General features: G+C 47.1%; 1 protein-coding gene and 1 long non-coding RNA gene across 2 annotated transcripts; both read left to right on the top strand.

Moving 5' to 3' along the window:
* Nucleotides 1-2,960: 2,960 nt before the first annotated feature.
* Nucleotides 2,961-6,680, top strand: LOC124693193. Its single transcript, XR_006999892.1, has 4 exons — nt 2,961-3,079; nt 3,183-3,265; nt 3,606-3,680; nt 4,386-6,680. It is a non-coding gene; the product is annotated as an uncharacterized LOC124693193 (long non-coding RNA).
* Nucleotides 6,681-6,884: 204 nt separating this feature from the next.
* On the top strand, nt 6,885-9,772 carry LOC124693192. Its single transcript, XM_047226657.1, has 5 exons — nt 6,885-6,907; nt 7,030-7,274; nt 7,367-8,429; nt 8,545-8,789; nt 8,886-9,772. Exons 2-5 carry the CDS (start codon nt 7,044-7,046, stop codon nt 9,537-9,539), a joined length of 2,193 nt encoding a protein of 730 aa, XP_047082613.1. The 5' UTR covers nt 6,885-6,907; nt 7,030-7,043; the 3' UTR covers nt 9,540-9,772.
* Nucleotides 9,773-18,737: the final 8,965 nt, after the last annotated feature.

Here is an 18,737-nt window from a genome sequence, read left to right on the forward strand (position 1 = left end):
CGTCGCCCCCAAAACGCCCAAGTGTATGGCACCAATTGGTCCCGGTTCGTTAGGACCAATTTGTCCCGGTTTGAGATACAAACCGGGACTAAAGGGTTCTGTGGCCTGCTGCGGCCAGGTGCTCCTCCTTTAGTCCCGGTTTGTATCCCAATCTGGGACAATTGGGCTAGCCCTATATATATGATAGCTCCCTCCCCCCTCTCTTGTTTTTTTCCTGGTGGGAGGAGTGTGGCTTTGTGCTAGTCTTTTTTACTAGTATGCACTAGAGGCGTTTGTTGAAATGTGTGTTAGAGCGACGCCACTCGAGTTCACAGAAACAAGCATGATATGAGGTGCCCGAGCCACACTTAAGCTTCCTCCTCTTAATTTCCACTTTTCCTACAAGGTTAGCAACTATTTTCTCATTTAGACCGTGCAGTACTAATTTCAGGATTGTGATTGTGTTTGTGTTTGATATACAGTTGTATGATGCAGATGAGCCATCCATGGATGTACGGTGACCGACGCACACCCGCTTACAGAAAACGTGTGCATTCTTTTCGTGATGCGGCCGAGGAGAACAAGCATGGTGATGGCTTTATGTATTGTCCATGTGTTGATTGTCGGAATGAGAAGGATCACACTTCCTCAAGAGTCATTCAGAGCCACCTGCTTCATTTCGATTTCATGTCTGGCTATAATGTTTGGACGAAGCACGGAGAAAGAGGGGTTATGATGGAAGACGACGATGAAGAAGATAACGATGATGACTACTGATCTATGTTCCCTGAGTACGTTGATACGGCAATGGAAGACAATGAAGAAGAAGGTCAGGGTGAAGATCAGGAACCAGGAGCCTGCTGATGATTTTGGTCGGGTCATTTCTGATGCACAGCGAGACTACGATACAGAAAAGGAGCGATTGCAGTTCGAGCAGATGTTACAGGACCACAACAAATTGTTGTACCCAACTTGTGAAGATAGCCAGAAGAAACTAGGCAACACACTAGAATTGTTGAAGTGGAAGGCACATAGCGGTGTGGCTGACTCGGCATTTGAAAAGTTGCTGGTAATAATGAAGAAGATGCTTCCAAGAAAGAACGAATTGCCCGCCAGCACATACGAAGCAAAGAAGCTTGTCTGCCCTCTAGGATTAGACGTGCAGAAGATACATGCATGCCCTAATGATTGCATCCTCTACCGCGGTGACGAGTACGAGAATATGGATAAATGCCCGGTATGCACTGCATTGCGGTATAAGATCAGAAAATATGACTGATACGTCTCAAACGTATCTATCATTTTTGATGCTCCATGCTTGTTTACACCGATTCATATATGTTTTGCTTACACTTCGTTGCACTTTTACATGATTTCCGACACTAACCTATTAACAAGATGCCATAGTGTCAGTTCCCTGTTTTCTGCTATTTTTTGTATTTTAGAAAAGTTGTACAGGAAATATTCTCGGAATTGGACGAAACAAAAGTCGAAGTCAATATTTTACCGAAACAAAGACGAAGTCCAGAGGGGGGTCGAAGAGGCGCCACGGGGCGGCCAGACCACCCCATGGCACGGCCTAGGTGTGGCCCGCGCCTAGGGGTGGTGTGGGCCCCCCAGGCACCCCACCGACCTAAATCCTTCGCCTATTTATACATCTTCTCTGGAAAACCTTGGATACCCGAGCCTCCATCCACGAAAAGTTCCGTCGCGGCCGCCATCGTAGAACGCATCTCGGGGGGAGGGGGGTTCCGAAGCTCTTCCCGGCACCCTACCCGAGGTGGAAATCATCGTCCGAGGCATCTACATCACCATGCCCGCCTCTGAAGTGATGCGTGAGTAGTTCTTCCCTGGACTATGGGTCCATAGCAGTAGCTAGATGGTTGTCTTCTCCACTTTGTGCTTCATGTATAGATCTTGTGAGCTGCCCTATGATCAAGATCATCTTTTTGTAATCCTATATGTTGTGTTTGCTGGGATCTAATGAATATTATATACTATGTTGAGATTGATTATATATTCATGTCATATGTTATTTGTGATCTTGCATGCTCTCCGTTGCTAGTAGAAACTCTGGCCAAGTGAACACTTGTGACTCCAAGAGGGGGTATTTATGCTCGATAGTAGGTTCATGCCTCTAATTTTCTGGGAGAGTGACAATAACTTCTAAAATTATAGATATGTTGTTGCTACTAGGGAGAAAACAACAATCTTTTATCCGAGGATAATTCTATTGTTTACTTTACACATTGTTTAATGTGAAAATCTGTGATCATGTATTTTTTTTTCGAAATGAGAGCATAGCCAAGCCTCTGAATTCAAAGTATGCACACTTTTTTTTATTAGATTATACACAAAGTCTTATAAGGAAGATAGAAAGATCAACGCAAAGCCACCTTTCCAGCAATAACTCGCTATACCTACAAAATTGATAAATGGGATAACCCTGAACAGGGCTATTACATTGACAATACACCAACACATCATCTAAAATCGAGTGTCTTCTTAAGCTACCCATTGACGGGTAAGAAGCACAACCATTCAAGTAGATCTTCAACGCACGCCATTGCACACGCCGTAAAAATCGCTACCGCCATCTTCCTCGAATCCATTTCCAAAAAAAATCACCGCATTAACCTTACCAGATCTGCCATCCATATCGCCACGACGCCACGGCGCGAGACGACACCATCCTGCGGTGGCGAAACCTTGGGGAAAAAAACTCACCGACAGCCAAACCCGACACGCGCCGTCCTCCTCACTCCCCCTCTCAAGCTCCTCTGGCCAAGACTGCGACGGCCCCCTCCCCTGCCTCTCCGGATCGCCGGAGATTCCATTTGCGAGCCCGCGCCGGCGTGGTTCTTCCACTCACATGCGCCTCCATCTTAGCCACGGGGGGCGATGGTGCTGGAGTGGACGCGGCGGTGTCTTCGAGCCGCCCAGGGCCTCCTCGAGCTCGTTACCCGCGGCGGCGGGACGGAGTTTCTGCTTCAGCGCGGGCTCCCTGATGGCGAGGCACGCGCCGTCACGTCCGCCTCCTGCGGGTACCCTTCTCAGCCTAATTCGTCGACGGTGAGGTACCCAGCATCCTGGCCTCCAGGTACAGACACAACTAGCAGGAGAACAACCTCAGCTGTGTGTATTTCGAATGTGGTACTTGTATTTGAGTCAGCAGTTTGTTTGATTGCGTCTTCCTCTTCCAGAAACAACAGAGGGAATAGAGGCGATTTATGTTGCTTTGGCCAAGAATCAATGCCATTTCCCACTCCAGTAGTTGTAATGTGAGGTATGGTCGTATGGATTTGATGCTGCTGCGGGGTGTGGAACGTTCTGTACTCTTAAGTTCAGACAACAGCAACTCTATCTTAAAGAGAAACAGATAATGCCTAGTGAGCTCTATCTTAAGAACATATGAATCTAGTACTACATGGTAATGTCCACTGTTGGTAATGCAACTTATTTCTTGTGATTTTCTATTGATTTGCCAAAACAAAATATAGTTTAGGTTTTATCTGATTGGCATATCATATGAGTTCCATCTATCATATCATATGGTGTCTGTTTAATTAAACATCTGATGAATATTATTGGCAGTTGTGTGATGCTTAATCTGCGACTTCCTTCAGGCAAAAACCACCAAGAAGATTGTGCTGAAACTGCAGTGCCAGAGCTGCAAGCACTGCTCCCAACGCGCCATCAAGGTTTGTTCCTTTTATCTTGAACTTTCTCCCAGCAAGTGCAGGTTTCCTCCTCTGTCATGTACGGGGACCATAATTATTGGTTAATTTTCTGTGATATTTTACTTAGAATATGAGGCAATTGATCCCTTGCTCATTGAAGCACTTAAAGCATCAACATCGTGAAGCTTCTTTTGTTCAACTTTTTGTTATAAACGTGACAAGCAAATAACGAAGAACGATAAAAGAAAACGCAGCGGAGACATGAGATTTAACGTGGAAAACCCCTTCCAACACAGAAGGGGAAAAACCACGGGCGCCAGCCAACAAAGCTTCACTATATCTGGGAGTGTTTACAAACGCCGTGGGTTATCTTATAATCTGATAAAACCTAACCGGCGGCTTACAAGATGTATATATAGGCGGTGGCAACGATCCGTACCAGCCTACCGGCGATGGGCCTCGCTCCGCTCGTCAGAAGTTAGCCTCCCTTTACTATATGAATTTGGATCACAATATAACAAACTTAAGATTTGAGATCGGTAAATTTTAATTTAGTGCAGCAAATTCTGTATTCCTCCTCAAGTTTATGTTGCATTGGGAGCTAAGAATATGCACATGCATCCATTACATGGTGCCGGTCATCTACTAAGTACAACTTTGTCATGGTTCATGCAAAACTAATTCGTAAACCTTCAGGTTTTAACACTTTTTTTTTCTGGATTATAGGCTTTGTCAGCTCGAATTTTTGCTGTCATGAATGTTGCAAACGCAGGCATATCTTGTGTCATGAGAAGGATATAAGAGGAGTGGAAAATTTCCAGGAAAGGTGAGGGTTCATAAGGTCTTGTTTCTTGTTTCTTTAAATGCTTGCTTCACATTCTTATGAAGTTGTACTTGGCTTCACATTCTTATGTCTATATATATGCATGTATTTACCTTCTCTGGATTATTTAATCATGATTTTTAGACATTTGATCATAGCAATCTGTTTTTTTGTTGCATCCGTCATGATTTCATAACCAACTTAATTACATTTTAACCTCTACTAATTTTTGTGTGCGTGATTGGTGCACGATTCGAATCACGGCAGAAATGTCTGTTTAAGATTTTTTTTGAGATGTTATTATGGAAAGAATTAGATCAAGCTGGATTCGGTTAAACCGTTGAGGAAGGAGTCATACGACTCCCCAACTCTGTTTTCCCTAGCGCCCGCTGCTCGTCAAACTTAAATTATGAGCGGAAAATTTGGCTAAGTGCCCGACTCTGGGATTGGACCGTATAAGGTCCCTCCTATGGACCCTCCTTGGACTTTAACACGTCAGCTTATAGCACCAAGTGCAAAGCTCTTTTATCTAGCCTGTATCTATAGTGCTTGTAGAAGGAAGACATACGACTCCTACCATATCCCCGGTAGGCGGTAGGCACAACTCGCCTTCAACAGCGCCTTGATGTCGACGTCTTCCCCAGTGCCGGTGACTCTCAACACGTCTACAAGCAGTAAAAAGCACCTCTCCTCATCGGCATACAGCTCACCAACGTCCACCGTGGTGATGCGCCCGCCGGCGTCGATGCGGTTCTTGTATCGTCCAGATTTGACGAACTGGACGCGGACGTTAGGACAGATGCAATCGACGGAGATGCGTGACTTATGCGATGTGACTGAGAGGAGCCCTCTGATGCACTGCGGAAATGAGTCCTCGATGATCTCCTCGTTCTCGATGAAGGAGAACATGCCGGTGGTGGCCTCCGCGATGGTGTGCATCGCCGCTGAATCCTGGTCAGTGCCGGAACTAAAGGTGTGGCCGACGCGAATCAAGGAAGATGACACGAGCACATTGTAGTCGGTGGCCGCCGCGGACCTTGGAGGCTTGGATGTAGCGTGTAGCTGTCCTGGCCGTCGGAGATGAGGATGACAGCGGAGATGGTGTCCTAGTATTGGCGGCCGTCAATCATCCTGGCAGCTTCGCGGAGGCCTTCTTTGATGTTGGTCCAGCCGCAGGTGACGAGGGACTCCACGGCACGCTTGCCGCTTGGACGAGGCCCTTCTGTCGTTGGACACACGCGTGAGACGGCGCGTGGTGGAGGAGAATGAGACGAGGCTGAGGCGGTGGTCAGGTCCCAGCTTGTTGACGACGAACCCCATGACCTGCTTCAGCAGGGCCAGCTTGACACCGACCATGCTTGTGCTGATGTCGCACCATCACAAGGTCGAGTGGGGCCGCAGATGCACTGAATAGAGGAAGTCGACACTGGTGTTTGCTTGCCATTGGAATGTTGCAGATCAACTCCTTGTCAATGGCGTGCATGGTTGCAGAGATGCAAACTTTACAGCCTTGTACATCCACCGGCCACCGCTAGTATGTCTGGACGTAGTGCCTTATTCTCCATGTATACTACTAATGTATGAAGAGTCAGATTAACTAGAAAGCTTTGAGATTAGTTCTAACACGACAGGTGTCACAGTCTGACAAGGGGCCCTAGCTGGAAGGTTGTGCGGCCCAGCCGCATAGAATTTTTTTCCGACGCCAAACGTCATCCGGAATCCTGGTATCCATCGGTAATCGGGCTTCAGGGATTTTGACCCTAGCGTCTGGGGTAAGTGGCCGCGTTGTACACGCCTAGGTTTTCCAAAGAAACCAGAGCGGCGGCGAAAGAGGGCGCCCTACCCTACTGGTCTGGTAGGGGAAGCGAGTCGTCGACGCGGAAGGAAGCCGTGGAGGAGACGGGAATAGGTCTGAGATGGCGGGGGTGAGCTCTGACTCTGAGGCGAGGATAGCGAATGTAAAGAAGATACAAGACCGCATGGCGATGACAAAGGCCTTCCTCCAGAGACAACAGAAGTTGCCAACGAAGAAGAAGGCGAATGATGACGAATCAGCAGATCCCAGTTCCACCAATTTAGTGGCCATCCAAGATAACCATCTCGACAAAGGTAAATCAGCATTGGCCAAGAAGACGTCAGATGAGGAGGCGGTGGATTACGCTTGGTACCGTCTAAACTGGGAATCAAATTGTTGCAAAAACTGTGGAGAGTGGATTTTGTACACCCACGCATGGGTGTGGGTGTTTCCGGCACCGTCCATTGTGCTTTGAGATTCGGATAAAAAGAGGAGAGAGAAAGGAATCTTTCCATCTACCATGGTGGGCACGAATCTCAAGGAATAAATGGACGGTGATGGAAACACCCACACCCATGCGTGGGTGTACAAAAGTATTTCCCAAAAACTGTGACTACTTCGAAAACTTAAGTACGTGATCCTCTTACTTTACTAGTGGTTATGTCAGTCAGCATTCTATCTATTTCCTTCGAAGTTGCTGCTGCTTACGATCTACTGCATGTTAATTATTTTGCTTGGGTGCGTGCACTCAGCGGTGCTGAGTTCAATGCAGTTTACACACTACACACCCGGAATCATCCCATACAACAGTGCTGGTGCCGCCGTGGATACCTTGCAGATCTTCTCCATGAAACTCAAACTCACAGATGACATTGCTGGTGGTTTTGAGTTGCCATTGTCTGTGTACGGCGTAGTTGCTGTCCGAGACACTGTGGATTTCAGCCGAAACATTCTCTTCTCTTGCGATAGGACCATGGCCCAAGAACTGACACAGGATGTATGTACTATCTTCCAGATCGATTTTCTCTTTTAGATCTTGATTGATTGCAGGTTAACAGTGATTGATTGATTGATGATGCTTGCTTGCAGGATCCTTTTCTGCACTTGACTGGTCCGTCCCGTGCGGTCGTGTCCATAGACACGGTGTACTTTGAGATCCAACTGAAAGTAAAAGGTGCAGCAGACTCTCAAGACAACTCGTTGATCACTTGTGCACGTGGTTACACCGGAGGATGTGGTTCTGGCGTATCAACCCTGTGCTTCAAGAACATCTTCTGCACGCTAGAGTTGTGCTTGCAGCCAGTTAAACGAACGGTCCAGGCCACTATCTTGACTGTCCAGATTGTCAAGAAGAAAGAGTTATGGCCTTTAAATTTTGCATATGGCGGACTGGTTGCTTGCACCCCACTACCAAGGACGACAATGGTGGCTGCTGATAGTGGAGTCTCATCCAACCAAATTGTGCTGATTGAGTCGAAAGGTAGACCAATGCCGAAAGGTGTTAATGGGCATGTACATCTGTGGCGGCAAGTTGTTTCTGTAGAACGTGGAGGAGGTTTGGACGTTGTCATACAAGCCTACTCCAAATCTGGTGATGTCCATGTAGAAGGTCGTGTCCATTTCACGTCCCAAACTTGCTCTGTAAGCCAGCAGGAATGTGTTGTTGGTGAAGCTCAGGTAACCGTCGCTGTTGCTTGGTCCCTTGTTCCCAACGACATGGACGATGTGGTGTCGTTTCAGGCATACAGAGGTTGGGTAGTTGGAAAACCTGAAGACTTCGTGACAGAAGTTGGGAAAGCAGAAGCTCCTGTGACAGAAGCTGGGAAAGCCGAAGAAATTTTGAAAGCTGAAGAATCTGACCAAGAGGCGAGGACGGCGAAGGTAAAGAAGATACAAGAGAGCATGACAATGACAAAGGCCTTCCTCTACAGCCAAGATAAGTTGCCAACGAAGAAGAAGGCCAAGGCGAAGGATGAAGAATCAGCGGATTCCAGTTCCACCAATTCAATGACCATCCAAGATAACTATCTCGGCAAAGGTAAATCAGCATTGGCTAAGAAGACGGCAGATGAGGAGGCGGTGGATTACGCTTGGTACCGTCTAGGCTGGGAATCTAATTGTTGCAAAAACTGTGATCACTTCGAAAACTTAAGTACGTCAGCCTCTTACTTTACTTGTTATGTCGGTTAGCATTTATCTATTTCCTTTGACCTTCCTGCTGCTTACAATCCATTGCATAATTTTCTTGCTTGGGTGCATGCATGCAGCGGTGCTGAGTTCAATGCTGTTTACACACTACACACCTGGAATCATCCCATACAATAGTGCCGGCGCCGCCGTGAATACCTTGCAGATCTTCTCCATGCAACTGAAACTCACAGACGACATTGCTGGTAGTTTTGAGTTGCCATTGTCTGTGTATGGTGTGGTTGCCGTCCGAGACACCCTGGATTCCAGGCGAAACATTCTCTTCTCTTGTGATAGGACCATGGCCCAAGAACTGACACAGGATGTATGTACTACCTTGCAGATCGATTTTCTCTTTTAGATCTTGATTGATTGCATGCTAACAGTGATTGATTGATGATGCATGCTTTCTTTCTTGCAGGATCCTTTTCTGCACTTGACTGGTCCGTCCCGTGCGATCGTGTCCATGGATACGGTCTATTTTGAGATCGAACTGAAAGTGAAAGGTGCAGCAGACTCTCAAGACAAATCGTTGATCACTTGTGCGCAGGGTTACACCGGAGGATGCGGTCCTGGCATATCAACCCTGTGCTTCAAGAACGTTTTCTGTACGCTAGAGTTGTGCTCGCAGCCAGTTAAACGAACGGTCCAGGCCACTATTTTGAGCATCCAGATTGTCAAGAAGAAAGAGCTATGGCCATTAAGTTTTGCATATGGCGGCCTGGTTGCTTGCACCCCACTACCAAGGGCGACAATGGTGGCAGCTGAGTGTGGAGTCTCATCCAACCAGATTGTTCTGATTGAGTCGAGAGGTAAACCAATGCCGAAAGGTGCTCGTGGGTACGCACATCTGTGGAGGCAAGTTGTTTCTGTAGAACATGAAGGAGGGCTGGACGTTGTCATACAAGCCTACTCCAAATCTGGTGATGTCCATGCAGAAGGTCGTGTCCATTTCACGGCCCAAAATTGCTACTTAAGCCAGGAGGAATGTATTGTTGGTGAAGCTCAGGTAACTGTTGCTGTTGCTTGGTCCCTTGTTCCCGACGACATGGACGATGTGGTGTCTGCAGACTAGTTGTTTGAAGCTTGCGGCCAGGAGATTTCAATCAGTGTGATGTCCGCAGCATATGTTGTGCTGCTGATTACTTCGCACGACTAAATTGTCTGAGTAACTGAGTTAGCTTACTTGCTTATTTTAGTTTACGAAAAGCTTGCTTCTTTTCGCACGTGGTGGATCCCAGTCCATCCACATATAACATACGAACCATGGGTTCCACTTGGGTTGCCACATTGTCTGGCTATTCTTCTCGTCGGCGGGGATGGTTGGACGTTGCTCCAATTCTCAAGTTGAAATCTTTGGGAGTTCCGTGGAGCCCTTCTCCACGATTTTTTACAAGTTCTCCCTGGCTTTCAAATTCACCACAATCTTAACCTGAAACGTTGGTTAAGTTTCACGACATGAGTCTTTTTTTTTAGCTCTTAGTTGTGTATTTACTATTTAGGACACATTAGTTGTGTATTTGGGACCTCCCCCTAGGTCACCCGTGCTCTGCGTCTTCTCTTCAAGCTAGATGATGCCTAGGGCATGCTGTGAAAGAGGCTATGCTCAACAGGGGTGGGGTGGCAGCCCTGGATCAGTTCGCAACAACCGGAGACATCAACCTGGACAATGTTTGACCATCCAAACTCTTCCAGCTCCGTCAGGATCTTCTTGTTCGTCTGTGTTAGTAAAAAATCCTGCGTTCTGTCAGTTTGGCCACCTGAGGCTGTTTTCTTGTTGTATCAGCATGTTGCTTTGGCACCCTTTGCTTTGCCTTGTTCCCAGTTTGTTGGAGACTGTGTCACTAACACTTATGCCTCTCTCGACCTTATCTCTTCTGCTACAGTTGAGAGAGGCGACTGAGAGGCGACCCGCAGGTTCTGGTCCTCGCCGGCGAGTCCGCCGCTCCCCTTCACCTCCGGCCGCCGTTTCGGCACCGTGAGGTGGGGGGGAGCCCCGGTCCTCGTCGTGTATAGTTAGGTTTGCTTCCTGTGTGCGTGTGTGTGTCCTCCCGACGAGATCGAGACGGTGGCGATGGCGTCGGTGTGGTGGTGTTCGTCCTCCCCCTCTTTTCCCCGTTCCGGCGCCTGCGTCGGAGAGGTCGTGGAGGCTGCTTGGTGCTTGTGCTTGGCCGGCGAGGCGGTGGCGGCGGTCGAGCTGAAGCCTTTTGTCCCGGGTCTTCTTCCCTGCTCTGCTGGCGCGAGCTCCGGCGCTGGCGGTGGAGTCTCCGGGGTCCTGTACAGGAGCTTGTTCTTGGTGTATCTTCAGCTGTCCCTCTTGGTGTGGAGCAAGTTGATGCAGGTCGAGGTGCTGGTGGTTGCCAGCGAGCTTGTCCTGACCGCCGGTGTGGATCGGGGCGTCGCCCTCGCCGATGTGCCTTCAGCCTCCTCTAGATCCCGGCGTCCGCGTCGGGTGGCTACTGCGGCGACTTCAAAGAGGCCTGGTCCTTCAAAGGTTCAGTCCGGCGGCTTTGCTGCGGCCATGGGTTGCTTCGTCTCTCGTTCCGGCGAGTTTGAAGCGGCGTTGATGGCGGTGGCCGATCTTGTTCGTCTCAGAGGAGCCCGATGGCTTAGTTGTATTTTCTTTGTTTTCCAGGGTTCCTTCTGTATGTTGGGGACAGCTGTCCCAGTTCTGGTTGTTTCCTGTAACTTCGTTTTCCTTAATTAATATATATCAGAGTTTGGGTTCAAAAAAAAAAAAAAGTTTGTTGGAGACTGTTGCTGATGATGTTCAGCTTGTTAATCTGTTTCTTCTCCTTGCGTTAATGACCTGTGACTTTGCCATGGTTGCCAATGAGTGATAACATCAACTCTCTTATCTGGAGCGTGCCCTGAATGACGAAGATAGGCAAACTGCGAACGAGATCCTTGGGGCTTTGTCCTGACCTTCTTTCGATAAAGGAAACTTCATTACTTAGAAATTCTAGTATTACTTCCTGCCACTGCATAATAAGAGCATCTCCAGTCGCGTCCCCCAAAGCTATTTGGGACGCGCCGGACAAAAAAACACTTCCAGCCGCGTTCTCCAAACCCGTTTTTTGTCTAGCGCCCCGAGCCCGTCCCCGCCCCACAGGGGACGCACCGGGGACGCCGGACACAACGAAAAGCGAGGCGAAGCGACGCGGGCCCGACCCGTCAGCGGCACAATAAATTTTAACCTAACTGTCGCCTGCCTCGCGGCGGAAGTTATTGGCGCGCAGCGACGGTGCAGTTCCCGCAGAGGCGCAGCGGCGCGTCTCATCGCGCCTAGCTCTGCGTGCTGACGTTAATGAGCGCCACCGCTCCCCCGCCTCCCTCCGGCCTATAAGGGCCGCCTCTCATCGTCCCTCTCACACACAAATCTTAGCGCCTCTCTCCCCAACTCTAGCCGCCACCATCTCAACAAGAGTCGACGCCATGGCTGGGAGAGGCGGAGGCCGAGCTCGCGGTCGCGGTCGTGGTCGTGGCCGCGGCAGAGGTGCACTGATAAGGGGTGGCCCGATCTTCTCAGTAAGCAACGGTGGTGATGATGATCACGGGGTGATGGCAGCGGAGAAACACGACGATGTAGTGGATGATAACTTGTATGACGCAACGAGATCTCTCGATTGGTCCCTGTCGCCGGATGCAACAACTCTCAACCCCGCAAGATATTCGCAAATCCACACACTTGCGCACGTAGCCGCCGACCACGAAGCGGTAAGTTGCAACCGTCTAATTCCCAATGGAACAACAGATCACACAAGACTTAAACGGGATCTACACAATATCCAAGCAATATGGTGTAGGGAATTCAATAGTTTTGCAGAGCAAACAACTAAGAACTAGGGTTTATCTTAAACGTGGTCTAAAGCCGCTAGGGGGTCGTCCAAGGCACTTATATAGGCGTCCGGGACGAGTTCTGGTCGAAAAATACAAGTAAAACCGACCCAGAATAGATCTGGTCGAGACAGACTCGGACTGGTCCGGTCTGGAATCCGGTCGACCGGGCCGTGGACCGGCCGGTCCGGTCGGTGGTCCGGTCAACCGGTCGCCAACCGGAAACTGCGAAGTTTCCGGTTTCGCCCGTACGATACGCTCCTCCGGTTGCCGGCCGGTTGCCGGCCGGTCGACCGGGCCGTGGACCGGGCGGCCCGGCGTGGGGGCCGGTCTCGACCGGGCGCCGGACCGGCCCGGACTTCTTCTTCTCCTCTCGCGCATTCCTCCCGCTCCTCCCTCGCGCGTCCATGAGATATCTTCATGTCAAGCTCCTTGTCCAGCCTTCACGTCCATCTTTACGTCCAACTGCTCCTCTCCTCCTCGTGCGATGCTTGTCTCCTCTTCATACCCGATGATACATAAGTAATAGGACTTAGGTAGTATAAAGTTCTCATCAATCAAGGTATCGTTTAGGAACAAGTTCACCTGTTGTTTAAGTAGCTTCGCACGAGCTCGTGTCATTGGTCCAATCCCGACTTCATTGGACTTGAGCTTCACAACGAGGTTCATCTTCGATTGATAATGACGGAGGTAGTAGTGAGGTAGGGATGCCCTCATCATCTCCCCCCCCCCCTTCAAAAGGCGTCGACCCCGACGCTCCAAGGTCTTCTCCGTTATATGGTGTCAAATCAGCAACATTGAAATAATTACTGACACCAAACTCATCCTCTGGAAGATCTATCGAGTATGCATTATCATTGATCTTGGCAAGCACTTTGTAAGGACCAGCACCACGAGGCTTCAACTTAGACTTCCTCAGCTTCGGGAATCTATCCTTGCGAAAATGTACCCAGACCAAATCACCAGGCTTGAACAACATCTCCATGCGCTTCTTATTCATCCTTGCAGCATTGCTCTTGCCTTTCTTCTCAATCAACTCTTTAGTCTTCACATGAATCTTCTTCACAAAATCTGCCCTCTTTGATGCCTCCATATTGACTCTCTCATGTATGGGCAAAGGCAACAAGTCAAGTGGAGTAATGGGTTTGAAACCATACATCACCTCAAAAGGACATAGCTCCGTGGTAGAATGCACCGCCCTGTTGTAAGAAAACTCCACATGCGGCAAACACTCTTCCCACTCCTTCAGGTTCTTCTTGATCATGGATCTCAACAGTTGTGACAATGTTCTATTCACCACTTCAGTTTGACCATCAGTTTGGGGATGACAAGTAGTGCTGAACAGCAGCTTCGTCCCCACCTTTCTCCAAAGCGTCTTCCAGAAGTAGCTCATAAACTTCACGTCACGATCAGAAACAATAGTCATCGGAACTCCATGTAAACGTACAATCTCCCTGAAAAACAGGTTAGCAATATGCGACGCATCGTCGCTCTTGTGGCAGGCAATAAAGTGGGACATCTTAGAAAATCTATCCACTACCACAAATATAGAATCATGGCCTCTCTTAGTACGCGGCAAACCCAACACAAAATCCATACTAATATCCTCCCATGGTGTAGTAGGTGCCGGTAAAGGAGTATACAAACCGTGAGGCTTCAGCTTGGACTTGGATTTGTTGCAAGTAATGCATCTCCTCACATATCTATCCACGTCCCGCCTCATCTTTGGCCAATAAAAGTGGTCAGCTAGCATGAGTAGCGTCTTCTCACGCCCAAAGTGACCCATCAAACCTCCAACATGTGATTCCTGCAATAAGAGCAAACGCATAGACGATTCTGGAACACATAATTTGTTAGCTCTAAACAAGAACCCATCATGTATGTGATATTTTTCCCATGCTTTACCAAGAGCACATAAGCGGTATGGTTCAGCAAAATCATGATCAGTAGCATACAAATCACATAGTATCTCTAAACCAGGAATTTTAACATCAAGTTGAGTTAATAGCATATTCTTCCTAGATAGAGCATCAGCAACAATATTATTTTTCCCTTCTTATGCTTAATAATATATGGAAAAGACTCAATGAACTCAACCCACTTAGCTAGACGCTTATGCAAAGTAGATTGGGCTTTCGTGTATTTTAAAGCTTCATGATCGAATGTATGATAAATTCTTTTGGCCACAAGTAATGTTGCCAAACCTCAAGAACTCTAATTAAAGCATACAATTCTTTATCATATATAGGATAGTTCAACTTAACACCAGAAAGTTTCTCAGAAAAATATGCAATTGGGCGACCCTCTTGCATCAACACACCACCAATTCCAATACCACTAGCATCACATTCAATGTCAAATTGCTTATTGAAATCAGGAAGTGCAAGCAACGGTGCAGAAGTTAACAATCTCTTAAGTTCATCAAAAGCATGATCTTGGGCTGCGCCCACTCAAAAACAACACCCTTCTTAGTTAAATCATTCAAAGGTGCAGCAATAGTACTAAAGTTGGGCACAAATCTGCGATAAAACCCAGCTAGACCATGGAAACTTCGTACTTGACTCACATTCATGGGAGTAGGCCAATTTTGAATAGCTTCAATTTTAGACACATCTACTTCTACTCCATGCTTAGAGACAACATAACCCGAAATATGACCTTATCTTTGCAAAATGTGCACTTCTCAAGATTACCATAGAGTTGATTATCACGCAACACTTGCAAAACATGTCTAATATGTATAGTATGATCAGATTCATTGCGGCTGTAGATTAATATATCATCAAAATACACAACCACAAATTTGCCAATAAATTCACGCAAAACATGGTTCATCAGTCTCATGAAAGTGCTAGGTGCATTAGTTAACCCAAAAGGCATTACTAACCACTCATATAAACTAAATTTTGTTTTAAAGGCTATTTTCCACTCATCCCCTTCTTTCATCCTAATTTGATGATAACCACTACGCAAATCAATTTTAGAGAACACATCAGCACCACTCAAACATCTAACATATCCTCTAAACGGGGAATAGGATGACGATATCGAATAGTAATGTTGTTTATAGCTCTACAATCTACGCACATACGCCAAGTACCATCTTTCTTAGGAACTAGAATAACAGGAACGAGCACAAGGACTAAGGCTTATGCGGATATAACCTTTGTCGAGTAGCGCTTGTACTTGCTTCCGTATCTCCTTCGTCTCTTCGGGATTAGTGCGATATGGCGCCCTATTGGGCAGCGAAGCTCCGGGAATCAAGTCAATTTGATGCTCAATACCTCGCAATGGTGGTAGTCCTGCGGGTACCTCCTCCGGAAACACGTCGCCAAATTCCTGCAAAACATTAGAAACACCAAGAGGAAGAGGGGTCATGTCGTTAGTAACCAAGACCGTACCCCTGTACAAAAGCACAAGAGGCATGGCCGTAGGATCCTCACTAAATTCTCTCATGTCTTCTTTGGTGGCTAATGAAACTAAGGAATTCACTCTCTCACTTTTCGTTATATCACTCACGACATTACAATTCGCTCGCCTATCTAGAGGTGCATCCTCCAAATTCACTTCAATCTTCTGACGAGACTCATTGACAATTTGTTGTGGTGACATAGGCCGTAAGTTAATTTTCTTGCCCTTGTACTCCAAGTGATATGTATTGGCTCGGCCATTGTGTTGCACCGAACGGTCATAGAGCCAAGGCCGACCCAATAAGAGGTGACAAACCGTCATAGGAACCACATCAAAATCAATGCAATCCTTATACGGTCCAATCTCAAACTCAACACGCACCATGTGATTTACCTTCATCTCACCATTGTCGCTCAACCATTGAATATAATATGGATGCGGGTGCGGTAGGTACTTCAACTTCAGCTTGGTACATAACTCCTTACTTGCTAAATTGCGGCAACTCCCGCCATCAATAATGACCTTGCAAGCCTTGTCAGGACCAACTAAAGCTTTGGTTTGGAACAAATTGCAGCGCTGAGTAGATGCACTAGGCAACACATTAAGAGCACGCTGCGACACAACAATGGTACGAGCATCAGAAGGATATGCATCTTCACCATCAGTGTCATAGTCATCATCGTCTGGAGCATTTGGATCAACATCATCTCCAATCTCATACTCATTATCCTCATTGATAATCATGACTTTGCGGTTAGGACAATCTCTCTTGAAGTGACCCTTGCCACCACATGTATGGCAAAGCATATCGCGGTTGCGCGCTGTAGACATGCTAGAACCACTCGTACTTGCAGCAGATTCGGACTTCTTTGCATTAGATACATTGGAGACCGGTTTGCTAGTCGGAGTAGAGTAAGGAGCAGAGCGCGTCGAAGGCGCCCACGCTGTAGAAGGCGCACGGGGTGTAAAACGCCCACCTCCCGTAGCACGTCCCTTAACCTTTGCTTCTTCAGCCAACTGTGATTCAGCTTCTCTTGCATGATGTAACAATTGATTCATATTGGTGTAGGTGTAATGACGAACAATGCCTGTAACATCATACTTCAATCCATTGAGAAAACGCTGCATTGTCATCTCTAGAGACTCACGGACACGACCACGCTGCATAAGCATCTCCATCTCCATGTAGTACTCATCAACAGTCTTCACACCTTGCCTCAATAGTGTTAGCTTATCAAAGATATTCCGCATGTAATTTGTAGGCACAAAACGAGAAGTCATAACTTCCTTCATAGCACGCCATGTACGGATAGGTTGTGCACCATCTTCGTCGCGATTACGAACCAAAGAATCCCACCAACGCAATGCATAACCATCAAATTCAGAAGAAGCAAGCTTGATCTTCTTATCTTCAGAATAGTTGGGATGTAAGCTCCATAACTTCTCAATCTTGAGCTCCCAAGTGAGATATTCTTCAACATCAGCTCCTCCTTCAAACTTGGGTATGGAAAACTTGGGCTTACCCAATCCATCTTCTTCATCTTGTCCACGACCATTGCGGCCAAGTGGAACCCAGCCACGAGGACGATGACCACGAGGCGCACCACGAGCATTGTGTGCGTCATCTTCAAGCTCAGGATCTTCATCATCGTCTTGCTGTTGTTGTTGTGCAGTCAAATTCTCAATAGCGAGGCGCATATCGGCAATATTGCGCTGGATATCCGTCATTTGATCAGCCAATCCAGTGACGGTAACATTAGTAGCATCCAGCGTTTGTTTGATCTCGTCAACTGTACCCTTAAGCTCATCATCCTTAGTGCGGAATTCACGTCGCATCTCATTACGAAGAGCTTCATACTCCCTCCATGTGATGATATCTGCCGAATTCTTGTTTTCCTGGTTAACAATCTTATTATCACTAGCAGACATGATTAGTAGGTTAGTGCACTAAATCAAAAATATATGGTGGTACTCTCACAACTCACTCAAAACTGATAAGAAAATGAAATCTTACCGTTCCAAAGTAAATTAGTATTGCTTACCACTTGTAGTAACAACTAGTGCACGGATGTAGCGAAGCGAATATCAAGGGTATAAGAACAAGCACACGACAAAGCAGGGTATATGTGGGGCTGTAGGTAGGCTACCTATTTGCACCAATAACAAGCTCTAGCGCTGACCGTAGACAACCAATGATACTCACACAAGGCGATATAATGGGGCAATGCAACTATATGGAGTAAAAGTTGCAATGCTCTAGAGAGACGCTAGCAAAGCTCAACGAGACAGGCACAAGATTGCTCAACTACAGGTGCAGTAAAGAAAAACTTAGGCCTTCACTTGAATTCAACTAGCACGACACTTTTCTTTTTGTATTTTCGTTTTGTAACACACGCAGCTATGTAGCTCTTTTTGCTTCTTTTCTATTTTCTCTTTTTTTTTGATGTTATGACTCAACTCCTTGATAACACGGCCAACAAGATATGCAAAGCACCAAAACCCTAATGAGCAGCCTGTCGAGCGGTAAAACTAGTCTCTTCTGGGGAAGTTCCTAGTCACGTATATCGATAAGCTGTGTCTATGGTTGGGAACAAGCACACTGTACGCTATGTGGACTCGGAGTAACAAAAACTGACACACTATGATAAACTAGATGATAGAGAAAACACAAACCCTAACAATTCTACTAGAAGAAAGATAAAGATACGCAAAAACAACTACGAAAAGCAACTAACACTTGAAATTAGTGCAATCTAAGGCTATGGCAAACCCTAACCCTAATTTTTTTTATGGCTTTTTCTGGATAGGAAACACTCACAACTCAACTATGGGGTGGATTGTGGATGGCTTACCGAGGAAAACTGGAAATCGATACCAAGATGATAAGGGGTGGCCCGATCTTCTCAGTAAGCAACGGTGGTGATGATGATCACGGGGTGATGGCAGCGGAGAAACACGACGATGTAGTGGATGATAACTTGTATGACGCAACGAGATCTCTCGATTGATCCTTGTCGCCAGATGC

Source organism: Lolium rigidum, chromosome 2, assembly GCF_022539505.1.
Source record: "Lolium rigidum isolate FL_2022 chromosome 2, APGP_CSIRO_Lrig_0.1, whole genome shotgun sequence".
Taxonomy (NCBI): domain Eukaryota; kingdom Viridiplantae; phylum Streptophyta; class Magnoliopsida; order Poales; family Poaceae; genus Lolium; species Lolium rigidum.